At 40.0% G+C, this 21,309-nt stretch overlaps 1 protein-coding gene across 1 annotated transcript in view; it reads right to left on the bottom strand.

Annotated features, from left to right (window-relative positions):
• Positions 1-21,309, bottom strand: part of AKAP13 (A-kinase anchoring protein 13) — a 2,349,678-nt gene that overhangs the window by 314,510 nt on the left and 2,013,859 nt on the right. The window contains exon 17 of the mRNA XM_044078370.1: positions 1,726-1,838. Within this exon, the coding sequence (XP_043934305.1) occupies positions 1,726-1,838 (113 nt within the window). The remainder of the gene's footprint in view (positions 1-1,725; positions 1,839-21,309) is intronic.

Below are 21,309 nucleotides of genomic sequence, written 5' to 3'. Positions count from 1 at the left end.
CACTAGAAACTTTAGACCGTATTTACTTTAACTATTCTTAGTCCTAGAACCTAAAATCAAACAAATATGTATAATCTCAGTAACTGCCATCTGAAAATTTAGTCAGCATTTCATACATAAGTGCATGTACAAGTACAGAGAAACACACCAAAATAGATTCATCTACCTGCTGCTTGCTGGATCCAATAAAATTTGTCCAGTGACATTATATAAGCCACTACAGAAAGTTATGGCTGCTCCTACTATAGTACAGTTCCTTCTCTGCTTCCCCAATGATTTGTTGCGTTAGATCTGGACAAGGTCGCAACCACATGAAAACAACTATTTATACTCATTCACATGAAAAATAAGTTTTTTCAGGTGGGCAGGTCTCCATGCACTCCCATTCAGGACCTCCTTAAAAGAAGCTAACCTTGTGAGAGACAGAACTATAATAACATATGGGGAATGAAATGATTACAGTATGAAAAGGGCAGACTATTCTTTGTATAAAACAAATCAACATAGTACAATAACAAATGCTATCATACACATAAAATCTCAAAATCAGAAATGCCAGTCAGTAAAATGAACAAAAATTGAACCCCTTAGAAGAAAACTGAATATCATACTCATTCTGCTCATGAAGTACCTAAACATGTTGAAAATGAACGAACATCTAAGAGACTTAAGCAGAATGTACATTCTGAAACAGTCTCAAAAGAATTATGTTTTAGATAACCTGCAAAATTGGGTAGAAACAGGAGAAGGGCCATGGGACTGATCAGCGAATCCTCAGTAATCGGGTCCCATGTCAAGTACTGTCAGTGAACGTAAGCCCCAGTCATAGAATAGTAATACTTAATGTTCTACTGGCTAAACAGCAGAGCAATAAATGCAGAAAAAGGCAGCTGGTGTTATAAAGAGCAAAATGTTTCCCTTCTTTAGTGTTTGAATGATCTTGGAGTTAGCAGGGAATACTGAAAATAACTCCCAAATGCTTATATAGGTGTTTTTTTATTACCTGTTTTGAGTAATCTGTGTGGTCACTCAACAAGGGAAGTTTCTGATGTATGATACTTTTCAATGAAATAATCAGGGTTTTTTTTTTTTTTTGAAGTCTGTGTGGTCATTCAGTGAGCAGGATGCAAAGAGTAGGAAAACAATGACACAAGTCAGATAAAGTATCCTAGGTGTTGATGCCACCTTCAATTGTTAACCTTAAAGATTTTGACACTGCTATTATGTGTTTTCTTGTGATATGGTTCAAAGATCCATTAAGTTAGGGTAAGAATAGTTTAGGATTACTCTTACTACATTAAGTGCTATCACTACATCATCATCACTTGACATTACTTTAAACTAATCAATAAGACATGGCATAATATAAAAACACTTGCACACAATTCTACGGTCATTACACAACTCAGTTAGCAATACAATGCTACTGTAAAATTTCCTGAGATAATACAATTTCAACAGAATATGTATACCTGTAGTAATATTACTATGATCATTCATGGTCTGGTTAGAAAATGAATACTTATGATGCTGTGTAGCACGGATGGAATGAAAAGACTGAGTAGAAACATGAAAGATATAACTCTCCTGACTTAGAGAAAATTCAAGCAATCTATGTAACATTTCTGAATTACGACACATACACGTTCAGTCATACACTCTTATTCCATAAAATGTTACCATTCCTGCCTTCAAATGGAAGTCAGACTATTTAGCATAACTTACCTTCATCAGAGAAGGAATCTACAGATTCTACAGCACTATGGATTTTATGAAGAGAATCTATAGACTGAGACAGATACTTCCAGCTATGTTGCAACGACTCCTCCATACCAGCCCTGCATTAAGAAAAATGTTGCGAAATAACACAACAATGAGACTTGATACTACTGGATATTGCAAAAAGACTTTTCATACATGCATGTTTAACTTCATATTTTTCAGTAAATAAATGTATTAACCGTTACATAAAAATACATGCCGTTAACAGGAATGTGGTCTTTAAGTATACTGGGACCTAGACAGTATAGTAATGTACCTAAATAATTAACAGCAAATTAGAAGGTACTAATGTGAAAAATGAATCCCCAGTTCACAAATCAATTTCTAAGAGTCAAAACTATCTAGAATTGCCAGGGCCACAAAACTATTTAATCAATTTTATAGAGCTATGAGCATGTAATCTAAACAAAATTTTTATGCTCTGAAAGCACTGGAACGTTTACCTTCTGCATGACTAATCAATCACTCTAGCTCTAGAAAATTAATACAGAAATGTGAAAGAACCTTAAAGAAATCTTTCATGTTAGAGATCTCTTTAAAGTTTAGTTTTAGACACAGACTTTACAGTCCTTTAACCTTTTAACTGTGAAAATAAGCCAAAATTATTATCCTGATAATTTTTAGCTGTGGATCCTAAAATCAAACAAATAAGTCAGTATAAACTTGGTGACTGCCACTAGAAACTTTAGACAGCATTTATTTTAACTATTCTTAGTCCTGGAACCTAAACTCAAATTAATACATCAGTATAATCTTAGTGGCTGTCATTTGAAAATGTAGTCAGCATTTCACACATTAAGTGCATGTACAAGTACAGAGAAACACACCAAAACAGCTTCATCGGTTCCCTATTAGATGAACAAATGTTTAAAATGTTGAGTATGACATGCTTGACAGCTTTTAAGGGAATGTTCATCTAAGCGAAACCTAAGAATGTCGAAAGAAGGAGTTTCAAAAAGTTATAGTTGGCCACCCATCAGGAAGCCAATGGCTGAAGTCAGAACAGTCACCTTGTCTAGCCGTTCTTACAGTCCTCCACTGTGGTGTGGCCTCGTCATTCACCCTGTGTAATGTTATGACAGTCCTTCACTATGCTGCAATCTCGAAGTTGGTATATTTAAGTAGGGGGTGTGGGGGGCTCACGGGGGGGGGCGAAGCCCCCCACTTTATTTTGTTTGATGATTTGTTTTTTTTTTTGGTTTTTTTTGGGAGGTGTTAAAGGTGTACAGTACATTTTCACTGTCAGCCGTTGACTTCCTGACGGTTGGCCAACTATAAGTTTTTGAAACTCTTTGTTTCGATATTATGGGGTTTCACTTAGATTAACTTTCACTTAAAAGCTGTCGAGCATGTCATACTCAACATTTTAAACGTTTGTTCAGCTACTATAGACCCGATTCATCCACCTGCTGCTTGCCGGATCCAATAAAATGTTGTCCAGTGAACTTATCCCATTATATAAGCTACTACAGGAAGTTATGGGCTGTCCCTACTATAGTATGGTTCCTGCTCTGCTTCCCCTATGATTTGTTGAGTTATATCTAGGCAAGGTTACAACCATATGAAAACAACTAGTCATAAACACATCCACATGAAAAATAAAAATACGGCAGTTTTTTCTCAGGTCTCCCTGCACTCCCATTCAGGGAGCATGTTCACCACATCCCAGAACTTCATTAATCTCAAGTGTCTCAAATCATTTGCGACTACCCATGCTTACTTAAAAACAGGTGCAGATGTGTTAGTTAAACTAACCATAACAGTAGAAGTTCAAACGATCCCTGTTGCGGTGGCCTTAGCTATATGGGATACATTCAACCAAGAATATAATAGATGGCCAGCTTCCAGAGCTTCAAGGCATCTTGCATGTGACCAAACCATCAGTCAGCTTCAGCTAAGTTGACTAAAAAGACTGGTTTGGACACCAAGCAATTCAGAGCTTTCTCGCCAACAGAGAGAGACAGAAAAGCCCTGAAAGGACAATGCTAGAAACCACAAAAAATAAGTATTCACACCTTGGTGTAAACAATACACCAAAATACAAGTGGAATGGATGGAGGAAGCAACTACTGCAATAGTGATCATTCAAACATCTACTGTTACGATAAGTTTATTTACAAAACTGTACTATGTTTATCATACTGATCACTGCTGCAGTAGCCTTAGCTATACAGGGAGATTACCCTAATTTACTACATTTGGGTGGTAGAGGATTCCAGGATCCCCTGGAGAATGGTCCTAGAAAAAGCTTGATCTAAACCTAGAGAAAGAATCAAGCTTGTAAAGCCTTGTAAATGTACGCACACAGGACAAAGTCGCTGCTTCTAGAATTCAACCCTTTCCAAAAAGCCATAGATGAAGCCTAAGCCCTGTATGGAATAGTTTTGTTATGGTGAGTATAACAAAAGGTAATAGCCTGAGACAATTATTGACTCTTACTCTTACTGACAGTTTACAGACAAAATCAGATAGGCACGACTGTGTTGATTTGGACATGTGCTGAGGAGGGATTCTGGGTATAGTGGGAAAAGGATGCTAAGGATGGAGCTGCCAGGTAAGAGAAAGGCCTAAGATAAGGTTTATGGATGTGGTGAGAAAGGAAGTGTAGGTGGTTGGTGTGACAGAGCAAGATGTGGAGGACAGGAAGAAATGGAAATTCTTCGCTGTAGCGACCCCAAACGGGAATAGCGGAAAGAGAAGAAGAGGAGGAGTCCCAGGAATTGGTCTCCAAGCATTTTCTTTTTTTGGCACTAACTGGAAGTGGGATCTTTAGAAAAGGGAGGAACAAATTACATAGAAAAAATGTGAATTGTGGCAACAATTCACACAGAACAATGTTTTAGAGGAGGAATGAGGTTTAACGGAAGGCAGAAATTGAATGAGATATGTAATGTTTGACTGACAGTGACTGTTTAGAAGAATGTAATTGATATGTAATGTTTGCAACTGAAAATATGTCAATATGGTTTGTTCTCATTTACATAAATGCATGAATGCCTATGTCATAAGTGATAATTCAATAAAGATGTTTCTTGTTTCTGATTCTATCATTCCCTGGGACAGCATATGTTGAAGGGCTAGAGAAATGAAGGAATCTGGTCTGGTGGATAAGGAATTACCCTGGAAAAGAGGGATTCCCTTGCACAGTCATCTGTAACCTTGAAGAATTATCTTCAGAACCCATTTGTCTGAGACTATCTGTTGCCACAGAGAAAAGTGAAGATACAGACCTTCTGGAAGGGAAAAGGGGCTGCTTGGGAAGGAGGGAGGACAAGGTCCCTTAAATAGTCATTCTGACTTATTGGACTGTCCTTGGCTTGAGGGGAGGTTCTGAATTCTTTCTGGAACCCCATCCTTAAACATCTGCTTACCTGCATTTTGGTGAGACTATTTTGCTTTTTGCCAAAATTGGATGAGAGGTTAGAGAATCCATCAGAACATTTAAAAAAGAAGGGCTGAAAAATCTTAAGAGATTCTCTGTATCAAGTTACCTCTTTCATCACACTTTTAGATAACTTCTGCAGCACAAGAACCAAAAACTAAATTTCTAGCCAAAGAAGACTTTAAAATCTTGTCATTCACATCATCATGGAGGTTCTGAGAAAGAAGCCAGGGAAACCTCCATAAAACAGTACAGTGGCCATAGACCTGGAGGAAGTATCAGCTGAGTTATACACAGTAAACAATGAGTTCTGACTTGAACAATGCAAGAAACTAAGTTATTTAAAGCAGATTTTTCCTCACACAAAGAAACTTCAGGCAAAATATTCCTCATACTTTCACAATTAGAATAAAGTTTAACATATGAGCCTGACAATTCAAATTTCTGAAAATCAAAGTTGCAGAAGCATACACTTTTCCCCATATTTATCAATAATCTTCCATTCCTTATCAGAAATTGTAAATTAACAAAATGTTTGGCAGCAGTAGGATTAAATAAAGCTTTAGCTGCTGGGCCAGGTTTGGGAATAGTGTATAAAGAATTAAAAGATTAAGAAGCTCTAAACATTCTACCTTTTTAGGGACAGCAGGTTACTTATTAGGAAAACTGCAGGCAGTTACATACACATCCTCCAAAGCTGACAGAAGTGAAGGAATGGATGAAAGTTCTGGAAATTCATTCCGTTACACCTCACAGTGTTTTGTGAAGGACTGAGGAACCTCAGTGTTCTTCCACTGAAAGGTTTACAGGTAAGCCAAAGTTATATAACTTTATCTATCTATATATTACATATGATTATATGATACATCGCCAACTCACTAAATTGGCATAGACTACATTGACCACAAATGGTCAAAGTGTACTTAATCGGAATAAACAAAATAATGTTTTATGTAGGGTACAAACTCCCTTGCAAGCCCCCCCCCCCACAACACCTGCTAATTATATACACCAATTCTGAAATTGCAAAACAGTGGGGAGAGAGCAAAATCCCACTACCACTGTGTAGTGATCCTGCAATACACTGGCGGTTTGACAAAATAATCTAACTAAACAAAAAAAAAAAAATTATCTACTTTTACTGTATTTGTGTTTTTTCCTACTTTATTTTGCTTTTGCGTCATCTTAAAAGTACTCAATTGTATTTATTACTGCTTGGTGTAACTCATTGTAAGCCTTTTAGTTTAAGCACCTGGGCTTCAGACCAGTTTTACATTAGGAAGGTTTGTGGTCTGCACTGTAGTGGCAGAACAGGTAGCTTACATCCTTTTAAGTTGGGAACTGCTGATTGAGGGCTCAGTGTCTGTTATTCTAAAAGTGCATTAATTCTGGTTTAAGCACTTGAGCTTGAGGCCAGTTATTTTACATTAAGAGGGTTTGTGTTCTGCACTCTTGTGGGAGGAGAGGCTGGACTCTGTCCTTCTGAGCTGGGAATTTCTGGTTAAAGCTTATAGTGCCTGCATATTTGAACTGCTTCTTACTGAAATTGGTACACCTCGTTTGCTGTAACATAGACTAGATCCAGGCCTGCTGAATCTAGCTTTGTTTGTATAACTTGAGCACTAATCCAGGCATTCTTTAAAGTATTCAGTTGTATTTATTACTGCTGGTAGTAACTTGATTAAAGTGTAGCTATCATTTCTAAGTCTTTTGGATTAAGCACTTGGGCTTCAGACCAGTTGTTTTACATTAGGAAGGTTTGTGGCCTGCACTGTGGTTGCAGGACAGATAGCTTACATCCTTCTAAGTTGGGAACTGCTGATTGAGAGCTCAGTGTCTGTTATTCTAAAAGTGTATTAGTTCTGGTTTAAGCACTTGGGCTTCAGGCCAGTTATTTTACGTTAAGAAGGACTGCGGTCTGCACTTTTGTGGGAGGAGAGGCTGGACTCTGCCCTTCTGAGCAGGGAATTTCTGGTTAGAGGCTTATAGTGCCTGCATATTCTAACTGTTTCTTACTGAAATTGGTACACCTTGTTTGCTGTAGCATAGACTAGATCCAGGCCTGCTGAATCTAGCTTTATTTGTATGCTTGTTGTTTGTTTATTTCCCTGAAACGCCAATTCCACCTAAAACGTGGCCTTTTAGCACTTCTGTGGATCCCTAGTGATATCTGCATTGCTTACTGTACTTATTTCCTTGTTTCACTTGAAAGAAAGTTACTGTTTGTCATTTTTGCATTTAAGTTACCTGTAACACATTGCATTTAAGTTACCTGGCACTTGCTCACTAAAGCAATTATATAAGTCAGCTCTAAAAAATTAAAAGCACTACACCCTCACAAACTCCCCTTGAGTACCTTGTTCCCCATTGGCCCTTTTTTCAATTATAAAGGAATTCCCAATACTATTCTAGCATGTCCAAAGGTCAGTTGTCAATCTCCTCTCCGGTCCAGCTGGTGAATCTGGGAATCTTGAGGCAATGTTACAACTGCCTCATGTACACAGACAACTCTCTCCTCCTCCCAACAAATTCCAACACATGTGAGAGATGCAACCATATAGCCAAACTGACGCTGACACCACACTATGTAGCTTGAGAAACTGAAAACAATGAAGCAAACTCGTGCAAACCAGCAGGACAAAGTAAAACCACTTTTAATAACAGTTGAGCGCTTTCACCTGTTACAATACAGGCTTCCTCAGAGCTTTTTGTTCTGAGGAAGCCTGTATTGTAACAGGTGAAAGTGCTCAACTGTTATTAAAAGTGGTTTTACTTTGTCCTGCTGTTGCACTTCATTGTTTTCAGTTTCTCAAGCTACATAGTGTGGTGTCAGCGTTTGCCTTTTTGCTTGTTTTATGGTGTACTTTCAACGCTTGGATTATCTCATATAGCCAAACTGGAGGCTAAGCTCTCTCAACTCAGTACTGGCGTAACCAGTCAGAAGGAGAAGGAAACCACACTCACTACAATTCCAGTCTCACATAGACCTACCACGACAACAAACCAAACACATAAACACACAAAAACATACTCGGAGGCTCTAAATAAAAATCTGCCTAAGCAGCAGAGACCTCCGAAGCAGACACCCAAGCAACTGCTACCCCAAAACAAAACACGTGCAACACATAGCTCACAAAGCCAGTGTGCCAAACAGTCACAGTCCTTAAGGCTAAACAACACACCTGATACACTTGTAATAGGTGACTCTATCGTCAGGCACACTGACATCCCGCTCACCAGGCTGAACAAAGAGAAGGTCATGGTGAGCTGCCTGTCGGGCGCTAGGATCCGCCACATAACACAAGCACTCAGGTCACTCCAAGGCAAGTACAAATATGACTCAATCATTGTCCATGCTGGTGTGAATGACCTGAGACGTACCTCCCTGGACTACATGGAAAGAGACATAGAGGAGCTCTCTGAGCATGTAGCCCAGGCCGGTATGACCCTGACCTTGAGTAGCATCTTACCCTCACCAAGAATGATGCCACAATATGAAGACAAGATGATCAATTTCAACAATTGGATTAAGTGTTGGTGTCATTCAAAGGGGATCCAATGCCTGTCAGCCTGGGATGACATGCTCGACAAGCCACGATGCTTCGCTAGGGACGGCTTGCACCTGTCACCCCTGGGCTTTTGGATATTGGCAAAGGCTCTTGCTACCCCCATAGTGCCTTTTTTAGGCAAGGCTCAAAAGACAAACCCACCTCCATAGGTATCACAAGGGATAAGAAACTAAGAGTAATGCTACTCAATGCCAGAAGTCTAAACCTCAAGATGCACGCACTCGAAACTCTCCTTAGCATGGAGAACATCGATATCTGTGCAGTAACAGAAACCTGGTTCTAGGCTCCCAAGAGCACTCCAGCACTACCAGGTTATACCTCATACCATGCTTTTCGGCCCCAAAACTTGGACCGAACCACAAAAGGAGGGGGAGTATCAATATTCGTCAAAGATACCCACACCTCCAGGTTGGTGGCACACGAAGCATCAGAGACTATCCATGTGCAACTAACTGTGGGTAAAACTGCCTTCCAGTTTATAGCCTGCTACAGACCACCCTCCCAAACACAGGAACCCCACATGGCCTTCCTGAGAATACTGGAAAATATGAAGGTCTCTCCAAACACCATTATATTGGGCGACTTCAACTACCCAAACATAGACTGGGAGCATTACTCTAGCTCCAACACCCTAGCCCAAAGGTTCCTAGAATTTATAAACTCAAATGCTATGGAACAACTTGTTACCACTCCCACAAGAGGGGAAAACATAGTGGACCTGATCATCACCAACATTGGGACAAAATGCTCCAGACCAGAAGTGTATCCCTTACTGGTAAGATCAGACCATAAACTAATCTCACTGGATATTCACATCCCGACCCCACCCCCTGCCCAGAAAACCACAGTGAAAAACTTCTCTAAAGCAAATTTCATACGCCTCAAAACCGAGGCGAAATCCTTCAAAGCCCCCGGGCCTGTGGAAAATACGGCCCAGACCGCAGAATCCTTTATAAACGCATTCTATGAACACCTTCAGGAATGCATGGATCATGCAATCCCAAATAAAACCAAGACCCAATCCTCCAAAGGCAGACGTCCTGTCTGGTGGACCCCAGCCATAAACAAACTATACAATAGAAGGAGGAAGCTACTACATGATAGAGCAAAATCCCAAAAGGGAAGGCATCTCTGATCAGTATTAGCAAAAAACTACGGGCACTCATGAAATCGTCTAAGGCCAGCTTCAAGAGAAAAATTGCACAGGACACTAAGGATAATCACAAGGCTTTCTTTAGTTATGTTAGGAACCTGGGTGGGAATTCCCAGATATGCTCAGAATTAGTCCAAAATGACAAAAAATACACCGAGCCCACAGACATTGCCAACATCCTAGCTGACAGGTTCAGTGCAAACTTCCCCCCCTCTCCCCACAAAAAGGGCAAATATCTATCCCAACAGAGTGCTGCCCCCCTGACATCTCAGATGCTCAGGTAAGAGCTGCCCTCTCCAAAGCAAAAAACACAGCATCAATGGGACCAGGGCTGCGTCCTACATGAACTCCAAGAAGAGCTAAACCCAAACATAAAACTACTGTTCAATCTTAGCCTTACTACAGGATATGTACCCAAAGAGTGGCGTACAGCAACAGTGGTCCCTCTCCACAAAGGTGGTGCCTCAACGGATCCTGGAAACTATCGCCCCATAAGCCTGACTAGCTTGGTCTGCAAAGCTATGGAAAGGATCATCATGGACCTCATAAATAAAGATATTGGGGACCTACAGACACTGGATCCTACCCAGTTTGGCTTTGTTAAGGGCAGATCCTGCCTCTTAAACCTGGTCGATTTCTTTGAAACAGTCACCAAGGCCATTGACGAGGGAAGGTGGTCCACACAGCCTACCTGGACCTCGCAAAAGCCTTCGATACAATACCCCACTCGGGCATTATAGATAAGCTCACCAGCTTAAATATAAACCCCTATGTCACTAGATGGGTTGCAAACTGGCTCAAGGACAGAACCCACATGGTTAGAATTGCTGGAGCCATGTCAGACTCCAAACCAGTTACAAGTGGCGTCCCACAAGGCTCAGTCCTGGGACCTCTCTTGTTCGGTATATATTTCTCGGCGGTACAGGCCAACACGGAAGGACTGTGGCTGACCAAGTTCGCAGATGACTGCAAACTGGGCGCCATAATCAACTCTCCAGCCGACACAAGCATCCTCCAAAAGGGCCTCATAGAAACAGACAACTGGTGCCAGAGCCATGGCCTCAAGCTAAACGCCAAAAAGTGTATAGTCATCCTGTTTGGCAAAAACAAAGTGCCCACAAATTACCACATAGGTGGTAATCCATTAAGTACAGAAGAAGTCATTAGGGACCTGGGGACCCAAGTTGATAGCAATCTCTCATTTGACAACCACGTGGCCAAAGTGGTTAGAAAAACATTTTATATAGCCCACCTAACCATGAAGGGATTCACATCTAGATAAGGGGAGGTCATCGTACCTCTTTACACATCCCTCATCAGGCCCATAATTGAGTACATTGCCCCTTTTGGGATGTACCTTACCAGACACTTGCAGCAACTGGAAAGACCCCAAAAGTACCTCACCAAGAGGATCAAAGGGCTCAAACAGATGCCATATGCTGCCCGGTTAAAGAAACTCCAGCTCTACTCAGTGGCACACCGCCTGCTCAGAGGCGATCTGTGCCTGACGTATAAAGCCATGTCCAACCCGGAATTAATGGACATGCTGCACCTCAGAAAATCCAAATCCCATCGAGCTATGCGCTCGAGAGACTTGAACCTCAGCACTGAAATAAATAGGACATGCTGGAGGGACAGATTCATAACCCAGAGGCTCCCTTCACTCTGGAATAAAATCCCAGTCCAAGTTAGGCAGAGTCTCACACTGACTCTCTTCAAGAGGAATCTTGATGAGTGGATGGGAGATCGTAGGTTTACCCCGGCTATCACTTCTGTGTCACTGTTAGACAGAGGCACAGTATACTAACCTCAAAAAAAGGCATAGCAAAATTAATTTAAAATGGGTGGCAAAAGCCAAACACACTCTGGCTAGGCTTATAAATGCCCTAGGGCAGATAGCCTAGTATGAACCTATGAACCTATTCCATGCAATGAACATAAAACCAAACATACAGAACTCATATACACACATACATATGTATGTATGGGTTTACCATCACAATGCCGACGTGCACTTGCACGGCTATGAAGTATTCGAACAACAGATGTTCGAATACTTCATATTTCGGCAGGTGATGTGAGCGAACATTACCATTGTGAATGGACTGTGCATTCGCAATTCTAACGTTCGCTCATGTGAGGGGATCGCGGTACAGTGCGGTTAGGGAGTTAGGGAAATACATCCCTTTCCTCACTGTAGTGCGATCTCGGAGTTGGAATATTAAGGTAGGGGGGGTGTGGGGGGCGAGTTTAGGCTAGGTAGGTAGGTAGTTACGGGACGGGTGGGAGTGGTGTGTATTGCCGTAAATGTCGCGAGCGACATTTTTGACAATACACAGCTGTTTTCGACTTCAGGTTAATTCGGAAATCTTCATTTCCGATGTATAAATTCGAAAATGCAGACACAATTTTTTCTGATTTTCGAATTTATGATAGTAAACCGTATGTATGTATGTATGTATATATATATATATATACATATATATATATATATATATATATATATATATATATACACACACACACACACACACACACATACATACATTTATATATATATATATATATATATATAATATATATTGTATATATAATATATATATATATATATATACACACACACACACATACATACATTTATATATATATTATATATTATATCCATTATTGTACAAATGCAACCCACAAAAAGGAATAACTGCCAGCACACAATTAAAAACCAAACAAAGAGTAATTTCCCATGAGAAAAATGACTGAGCTGTACTCAATCAGTGGGCACCTTCTCCATGTTAAGCTCAGCAAAGTGTAGGGAAACCTCATTCTCTTAATCTGAATAATAATAAGCTAAATAAAAAGGACTGAAAGCCCTTTACATTATCAAAAAAAAATGTTATGAGCAGGTTTATCATTCTAGTTCAGGCTTATGTCAGAGGAAAGGCCTGGGACTGTTAAAGCCTGTAGCCAAAAGATCAAGATCACAAGGATCATAAGAAGTGCAAGGCTATTCAACTTGAGGCCACGAATGACTTGCCAATAACCACCCTCAGGCTCTACCAATCATTTCAGAGAATATTATCAAACATGCTCAGAGTACAGACCCCTACAGACACACAATTAAGGGAGTTGCCACTCGCCTCATGAGTGCACCGTTGGATGACAGTGTAGGCTACCAATGACCTGAGCATGCAAGTTTACTCCAAGTCCCAGGTCATGTTGCATGTGCTGCATATCATTCCACAGTCTTGCAGTCATAGCACACTCTCATGTAGGCCATGCAGTTTGCTAACCATCTCTAGCATGCTGTGTGAGTAGCAGCTGTCTGTGCCTGGATCACTGTTATGCACATCTGCTGAACATGCCAAGTTTGGTACATAGATAAGAAACAGATGGCCAGCAGCATGGCTGACACCAGCACTCCAGGACAGTGAGTGAAGCCACTGACATCACCAAATCTGGCGAGCAGAATAAGCCTCACTATAGTGAGCTGCCACCATCCCTAGCTTGCATCACCAGAAGGAGGCAGAGGTCAGGGACTGTGTGCTTAACTTCTATTGTAAGAAATTCATTTTTTTTAATTTATTTGCTTACTTGCCTTCTTTGGCAGGTTCCATGTGGACTGAATTGTTCATATTTACTTTCACAGCATCTGAGGATAGAGAGAGAGAGAGAGAGTTTAATAGGGAAGGCTATATCAGGACAGCTGACACATTCTCTAGGTGGTGGGAGGCATATACTATGTCCATGACTATATTTTATCTACAGCATACACATGCACTAATCTGCTTTTATTCTGTTTATGCTTTTTCCTTGTCCAACTGTGGTGCAGGTTGCACAGCAGAAGTCAACATCTGGTTCTGCACTAGATGATGAGTCTGGTGCTGGGCCACTACAGGTCACCAGGACTGCTCCTCAGGAAGGAACCCAAAGGATAAACTTGTTCCCTCCATGATGATTTCCCATGAGAGAAGATCAAAAGGCTTCTCTTCTTAGAGTTTCCCAGAGCCCCCCCCCCCCCCCGGTCATCTGGCATTGGGTGCAGCAGCTGGTTGCATCCAAGTTGGACTGGCAGTTGGATATCCATACTGACATCAAGAATTACCTCCTAGCATTGCTGGCAGAGTTACATGATTGGTTGGCCCCAACCACAGGGTTATGAGAGGCAAAACCTACCTATGAAGCCATGTACACCACTGATGTCTGGATGGGAACTTATCTGGGCTGGTCAGACAGGCTCCCTTTGCATCACCCTATCCTTCCATACTGGTGTACTCTTCCCCTTACATCACTCCCCACCCCTGTTTGCAGTTCAAACCTTCCCATCACATGCTGCTCTCCTTCCATATGCCAGCATCCCTTTAGTATTATCCTCATCTTTTGAATCCACGCCTCCTCTACCTGTATCTGCATTTTATATTTGTCTGCTCCAGCTACCTTTCCTGCTCTTTCTATTCTTCACACTTAATCCCTTGTTACCTTCATCCTCTACACCTCTTCAAATATAAAAAGACCCTTCCCTCCAACACATTATTCTCTATGGTTACTGTTGTGTGTGTTTTTCTGCTTTCATAACTTCTACATTTCCTCCTCATTTACATAATGAACTATGTAGACACTTGCTTACTAACACTGCAAGTAAAAATTGTGTGGTTAATATTTATAGAGCTGATGAAATTTGTGAGCATGATTTAGACACAGCTAGTATGGATCCTAATGTAATTCATACTGATAATAATTTGATACATAGCAATATATCTAAGAATGTTGTGAATGCTGCTAATACTGACCATAGTAAAGATTCAGTTGATGTTATACATCTTGTACATTCTGGTGAAACTGTAGATACTAACCTATACCCAGATGTGCAGATTGTTAAGAATAAATCAGTTCAATCTAAGCACAATAGTGATGTCGTAGTTAGACCTAAAACAACTATAAACTCTAAAGGGCTAGTCCCTGATAAACCACTCCAGTTGTCTTTTCCCCTGCCAGTGAGAACAGAGAAGGGCCCATACAGATCACGTTCCATGAGCAGGGGGAAACAGAAGAGGAAGTTATCAGAGGAATATGTACCTCAGAAGACACTCAAAAAGATGTGGATAAACAAACGCTAATCCACAATTTGTCTAATATTATACTGACACATGATGACATGACATTACTTAGTAAAGGACTGAACTTCATTCCTAGATGTCAAAGTCAATTAGTTGACACTATTTTAGATCTTAAATTATTCTGTAGAAATATTATGCTTAAATTAATATATAAAGACTGTAATAGTAACTTAAATAATAAGGAAATGCATAAATTCAAGAATTTAAGTGAATTTATACCATCAAATCATCCTTTAGTGGAGGCCTTCATGAAACTTACTGAAGAAGAGTTACACATTTATCACAGTAGTAAAAAAACAGCTAGAAAAAGAGACAATTTAACATTTAAAGAAAAATTAAGTCTCAGGAAACTACAGAATAACCCTGATATTATAGTAAGACCTGTGGATAAAGGGGGTAAAATTGTTGTTATGAACATGTCTGATTACATAGAGAAAATGGAAAATACGTTAAATGATGATTTTTACATATCCGCTTCTATGCAGAATATACAACATACTATTAAATATGTAAAGTATACCGGATGGTCCCAATAGAATCCTCAGCCAAACTGGAAAACGATATGGTATAAAAACACTGATGGATTCAGCACCCAGGAAGCACGACAAACTTCAAATTTCCATCATACGAACTCCTTTATTTATTAAAATACAGACAGACAAGCGCTTTCACGCACCAAAGTGCGCTTCCTCAGATTTTCACATTAAATGACATTTTCCATGAAGTATATATACCCAGTAGAATTAGATTAAATTAAATTAAGTTTAATTAATTATTCACTTAGTGTGATTAATCAATTAACCTGCATAACATAATCGGCAGTGTTAGTTAGACGCATAAAAAGCCAGTACAAAACAAATTCAGCGTAACATTTCTGTAGAGCCATTCAAGGACTAGAATTTCATCAAGAGGCATACTGAGGCATATTACAAAAACATTACGATGCATTTCTCATAAATGCTAGTCCTTGAATGGCTTACATCATATCTTGAATTTACTATGCACTATTCATTGTATAAAATTGAATTTTTAGATTTATACATTGAGAGGCTAGATAACAATCTCATTAATACTGGGGTACATCGGAAGTCATGCTATACAAATACCCTTCTTTATAGATCTAGTATGCATCCGCATTATTTTAAAAAAATTATGAGAGGCCAAGCTATTAGAGCCTCTCGGCTGAACCGGTTAGATGAAGGCTTTGAAAGTGAATTAATGGGTCTTGAAGGTAGATTAACTGACAGAGGATATAATACTACTGAAATTAATCTAGAACTAAATGATGTATACCAATTACGTTCCTCAAAGGCAGAACCTTATTTTGGGCCTAGAAATTTTAATGATAATTTTGATAGAAGTATGAAGCATAAAGGACATGTTAAATTCTCTACATATTATTCTTCTGATTATTCAGAGCTTAGGGAAGTGATTGGTAAATACTGGGACATTCTACATGTAGATAATGATCTCAAGCAGATTGTTGGGGATGAACCCAAATTTCTATATAGAAATAAGAATAATTTAAAAAGAAGGCTTTGCTATCCTACGTCTAGCTGTAAAGATAAACATGAAGGTTACACTAAACCATGTGGCAACTGTAATTTTTGTTCACTTATTGACAGTACAATGCATTTCTTTCATCCTGATTTGCAAACAACATTTAATATATATGCCCAAGCTGACTGTATGACATCACATGTCGTATATTTAGCTATCTGTCAATCATGTTCCTCATTCTACGTAGGCAAAACCAATCGCCCACTGAGAGATCGAATGAGGGAGCATGTGTATCATATGAAAAAGGGCACTCTACATAATGCACTGGCTAAGCACTTTATAACTCATGATTCTGGGCACACATTTTTATTCAAAGTATTGGAAGTAATAGTCCCTAATCCAAGGGGAGGTGATATAAAACCTATACTGAAGCAAAAGAAACAGAATGGATTATTCTGTTGAAAGCTGATAAAGACCATGGGCTGAATGAAAGAGCTTCAATTAAACCAAAATTGAGACAAAGGAGAAATATTAAATAATATGAGTTTTATATGTTCATATTGTGTATTTTTATTTAGCACATTTTATTAAGCATGCTTTAAGCAATGTTTTTATGTGTTTACAAGTGCTTGAATTAGCATATATATATATTTGATGATTTTATGCAATGTCTTTTTAAAAGCTATAATTAATAGATTGCTTAAGTACTTAATTAGTGCACTCAGAGAAGTATATATTACAGAGACTTTTATTGAGTATGTGTTGGATCTGAAGAAGCTACATAGCGAAAGCGCTCATCCTGTCTGTTTTCCTGTCTATTTTGGATTAAAGCTGGAGTTTTTACATCATATCCCTTTGGATTTTTTCATTTGGTGATTGGTTCCTGCTAACGCTGTGGTTTACCTTTGTTCAAGATTATGTAGACACTTTGCTGCGTTGGTCATTAGTGATCTGCTCAGACTGCCTCAGTTCCCACTATGAAGCACTAAGTTGTATGTGTGCACACAGCCTTAGGCACACTAACATACTGTTCTTACAATGTTGGTCACGTGATGGCTTATAGCAAGGCCCCTTTGCTACTACTCAGTAGCATGACTGCTGCTGCCAGTAACATGGTTTCTCTAACTTACTATGCAACCCTTTTCTTGAAATATCAGCACTAATGCTGGTTAGATTATACATATAAGCAGTATCAGGCCAAGTTGTGCTACAGAATCACTGATATTTAGAGCTGCCCTAAACCAAAATGAATGCTTCTAAATACACCCATAATTTGCAAAGATATTTTAATATCTCTTGTAGGATAATAGGAAGTTACTAGGCTCACGGCCCTAGGGCCCTTACAAGCCTAGCCAAATTCTACCCTTATTTCCATGATCAGCACCAACTGCCCCTGTCCAAGGGAGGGACACAGGCGGAACCACTGGAATGAATTTATGATTATCCATCCAATCATCTAGATTGCTTCTGAAGAGGGCGAATGAAGTGCTCTGTTTGACATGAAGTGGGAGTCCATTCCAAAGGTGTAGTAACCTCTGGGAGACAAATCCTGTCCCTCCAGCAGGTTCTTTTAATGTCACATGCCAGGTTAAGGGCTTTAGAGTGAGTAACCCATGTACCATTTGACTTGTGGATATGCAGCATTTCCAATAAAGCAGGGTCAGAGATTGCCTTATACGCAAGGGAGAGATCTCCTCTGAGTAGTCTGTATGAAACAACAAATAAAGTGACAGTGATTTCAGATGATCCACATAGGACAGATTCTGAAGACCTTTAATTTTCCTTTTGAGGAACCTCTGTGGTCTCTCCAATTGCTGCAGGTGCTTGGAAAGGTACATAATAAAAGTGGCATTGTACTCAATTATTGTTGTGATGAGGGAAGAGTACAGAGAGGTTATAACTTCTTTTTTTCTGGATGCAATGCCCTTACTTATGAGATGAGCAATATAGAATGCCCTTCTTAACACTGTGGAGACATGGTGATCAAAGATAAGGTTGCTATCAACCTGTGTGCCCAGATCTCTCACCACTGAGTGCATACTTACGGTGTTGTTACTGATGTGGTAGCAGAAGCATTGCACTTACCGAAATGGATGATAATGCATTTTTTTGCATTGAGTTTAAGGCCATGACTTTGGCACCAATCATTTGTTTGTGTAAGACCCTCTTGTATGATGCTGACATCCTTTGGAGATTATATGACCGTTCCCAATTTGCAGTCATCATCAAACTTTGTTAACCACAGACATTTAGTTTTAGCTGATCTCTGTGGAACACCACTGGTTACAGGTGTGCTGTTGGAGGTGGAGTCCCTATTTTGATTATATGGTTTCTATCAGTGACCACTAGTGATGTGCTCAGACTGCCTCAGTTGTAAGCACTTACGATGTTGGGGTGATTGTAAATAGCATGACTTACTGAAGTATAGGAGCTAGTCTGCTGGCCCTTTTTGACACAATCTGTGCAATGGGCAAAAAAGCAAGTTACACAGTAAAAAGTCAAGCCTGTGAGCATCATGAGGGCTACATATATACAAACAAGACAGATGGTACACAAAAGATCTTTGACATATACATCATAATCCACATAAACTGCCACAAGACTGAAAGCATAAAAAATAAAAATGTGATTACTACTAAGGAAATGGAGGTTGATTCCCACTGATACGCCAATGAAAACTGCAGCATGTGCTCATCAGTGGGGAGAACAAAATAATCGAAAGAGACAACTTATTTAAACTTAAGTCAGTTGATAAGAATGCTGAGCCATAAAGATTTTTGTATTGTGTGTACATTTATTTCATTTGTTTTCCAGGGCAGAGCACTGATATCCATGAATCTTTTTCAGACTTAACCTAGGAGTGGTGTCTGGCTCAAACTGAGGCAATGGAGGCCGAAGGAATCACTGGACCACAGGAAACAGCCCCTTAATCCTCTAAGCCAACTGCCAGACATTATGTGTATGTACATGACATTTCCCAATTTAAATACATTCCTAAATAAAAATGGTTCCAATTTGCATTTTCTACAATACCGTTTCTAAGGAACAGCTGGTATCCCCTTTAATTCCCACCTAGTTCATAAGGAGGGTAAGGGGTGATAGCTTCTATTACAAACAGTATACAAACCACAAATTACTGAAAGTGTAAATCATTGATACATTTTAAATAAATAAATAAATTGATAGCAACTGCAATTGAATGACATTCCCCAACTAAATACTCTTTCTCTCTCAATTTTATACTTGTAAGAAAAATATACAGACTGTAGTTGCTACTACAGCAGAGTTTGTTTTTTTTTTTTTTGTTGAGTTCATAGTACAGTCTGGTATTCTAAACGATCACTAAAATATCATTAGCGTACATGAAGAAACTTCAAGACCAATACGTTTTTATCATCATGAACAGCTCTAATGACTTCAGTACTATAGCATGGACATGTATAAAAAGAAGTTATGTACTCACCATAACGTTCCATCTGAGTAGATACTTCATTTGTCTGCAACCTGTGGGTGTCGGATCCGACCTCGGATCCGATCTGGCAGCTTTCCAAGCTCCAAGATCCGAGCTCCTAGCTCCTCCCCCTACCCATAATCCCCTACTACTAACCACATTACCTCAGATTGTTTTTTTGCCTCAACAACTTGAGACAGAAACCAACTCCGAGTGATCAGAAAATTCCCGACAGGTTTGGGGGATGGCAGGGGGGGTCAGTTGCAGACAAATGAAGTGTCCACTCAGATGGAACGTTATGGTGAGTACATAACTTCTTTATCTGAAGTAGTTACTTCATTTGATCTGCAACCTGTGGGACAGAGTCCCCAGCTAGCCTACAAGAACCTGGGTGGTCCTTACGGAAGGATATTCCGAAGCACCGCAGAGCCAAAAGAAGCCCTACTCCTGGAAATCATATCCAGCTTGTAATGAGAAATGAACGTATGAGATGAGGACCAGGTAGCTGCTGAACATATATCGTCTACTGGAACCCTAGACCAAAAGACTGTTGAGGTAGCTACAGATCTTGTGGAATGAGCACGGATACCAACCGGAGCTGGCTTGCCAGACGAAGTGTATCCCTGCATAATGCACTGACAGATCCAATTTGCTACAGTCACTTTAGCAATTGCCTTGCCCATGGCTGACTTTGCATAAGAAACAAACAACTGGTCCGACTTGCGAAACTCTCTAGTCCTGTGCAAGTAAAAACGCAGTTGTCTGTGTACATCCAATTTGTGCAACGTGTATTCACCTTTGTTGTGAAAATTTGGGAAAAATACAGGAAGATTTATTGACTGATTAATATTTGATTCTGTAGCCACCTTAGGCAAGAAAGACAGATTAGTCCTGAGGGACACTCTATCCTTGTGAAAGATAAGGTACGGAGGTTTGATACACAGAGCTTGCAATTCTGAAACCCTCTTGGCTGAAGTAATAGCCACCAAGAAAGCCATTTTCCAAGATAAGAACTTCAACGGAACCGAGGCCGCGGGCTCGAAAAGTGGTCTCGTCAAGGCTTGCAAGACCAGAGTGAGATCCCATGGGAGAACCACAGTCTTTACAGGTGGTTTCAAAAGAAAAACGCCTCTTAAGAAGGTTTTGCACAACTTTGTAGATGCTAAGGAGCCTATGCCGTCCCCCACATGAAAATGGGAGATGGCCGCCAGCTGCACCTTAACCGTGGAGGCACTTGCTCCCTGCCTAAAAAGCAAGGAAAGGAAGTCCAGAACAGTCGGAATAGGGACAGTAAATGGGTCCAAGTCTTTGTCTTTGGCCCAGATGGAGAAACGTTTCCATTTACTGTTGTAAAGTTTTCT

The sequence above is a fragment of the Protopterus annectens genome, chromosome 7.part0 (assembly GCF_019279795.1).
Source record: "Protopterus annectens isolate FY-2018-M chromosome 7.part0, PAN1.0, whole genome shotgun sequence".
NCBI classification, from domain to species: domain Eukaryota; kingdom Metazoa; phylum Chordata; order Ceratodontiformes; family Protopteridae; genus Protopterus; species Protopterus annectens.
The sequence above is the reverse complement of the archived record's forward strand: the minus strand, read 5'-3'. Positions and strand labels throughout refer to the sequence as shown.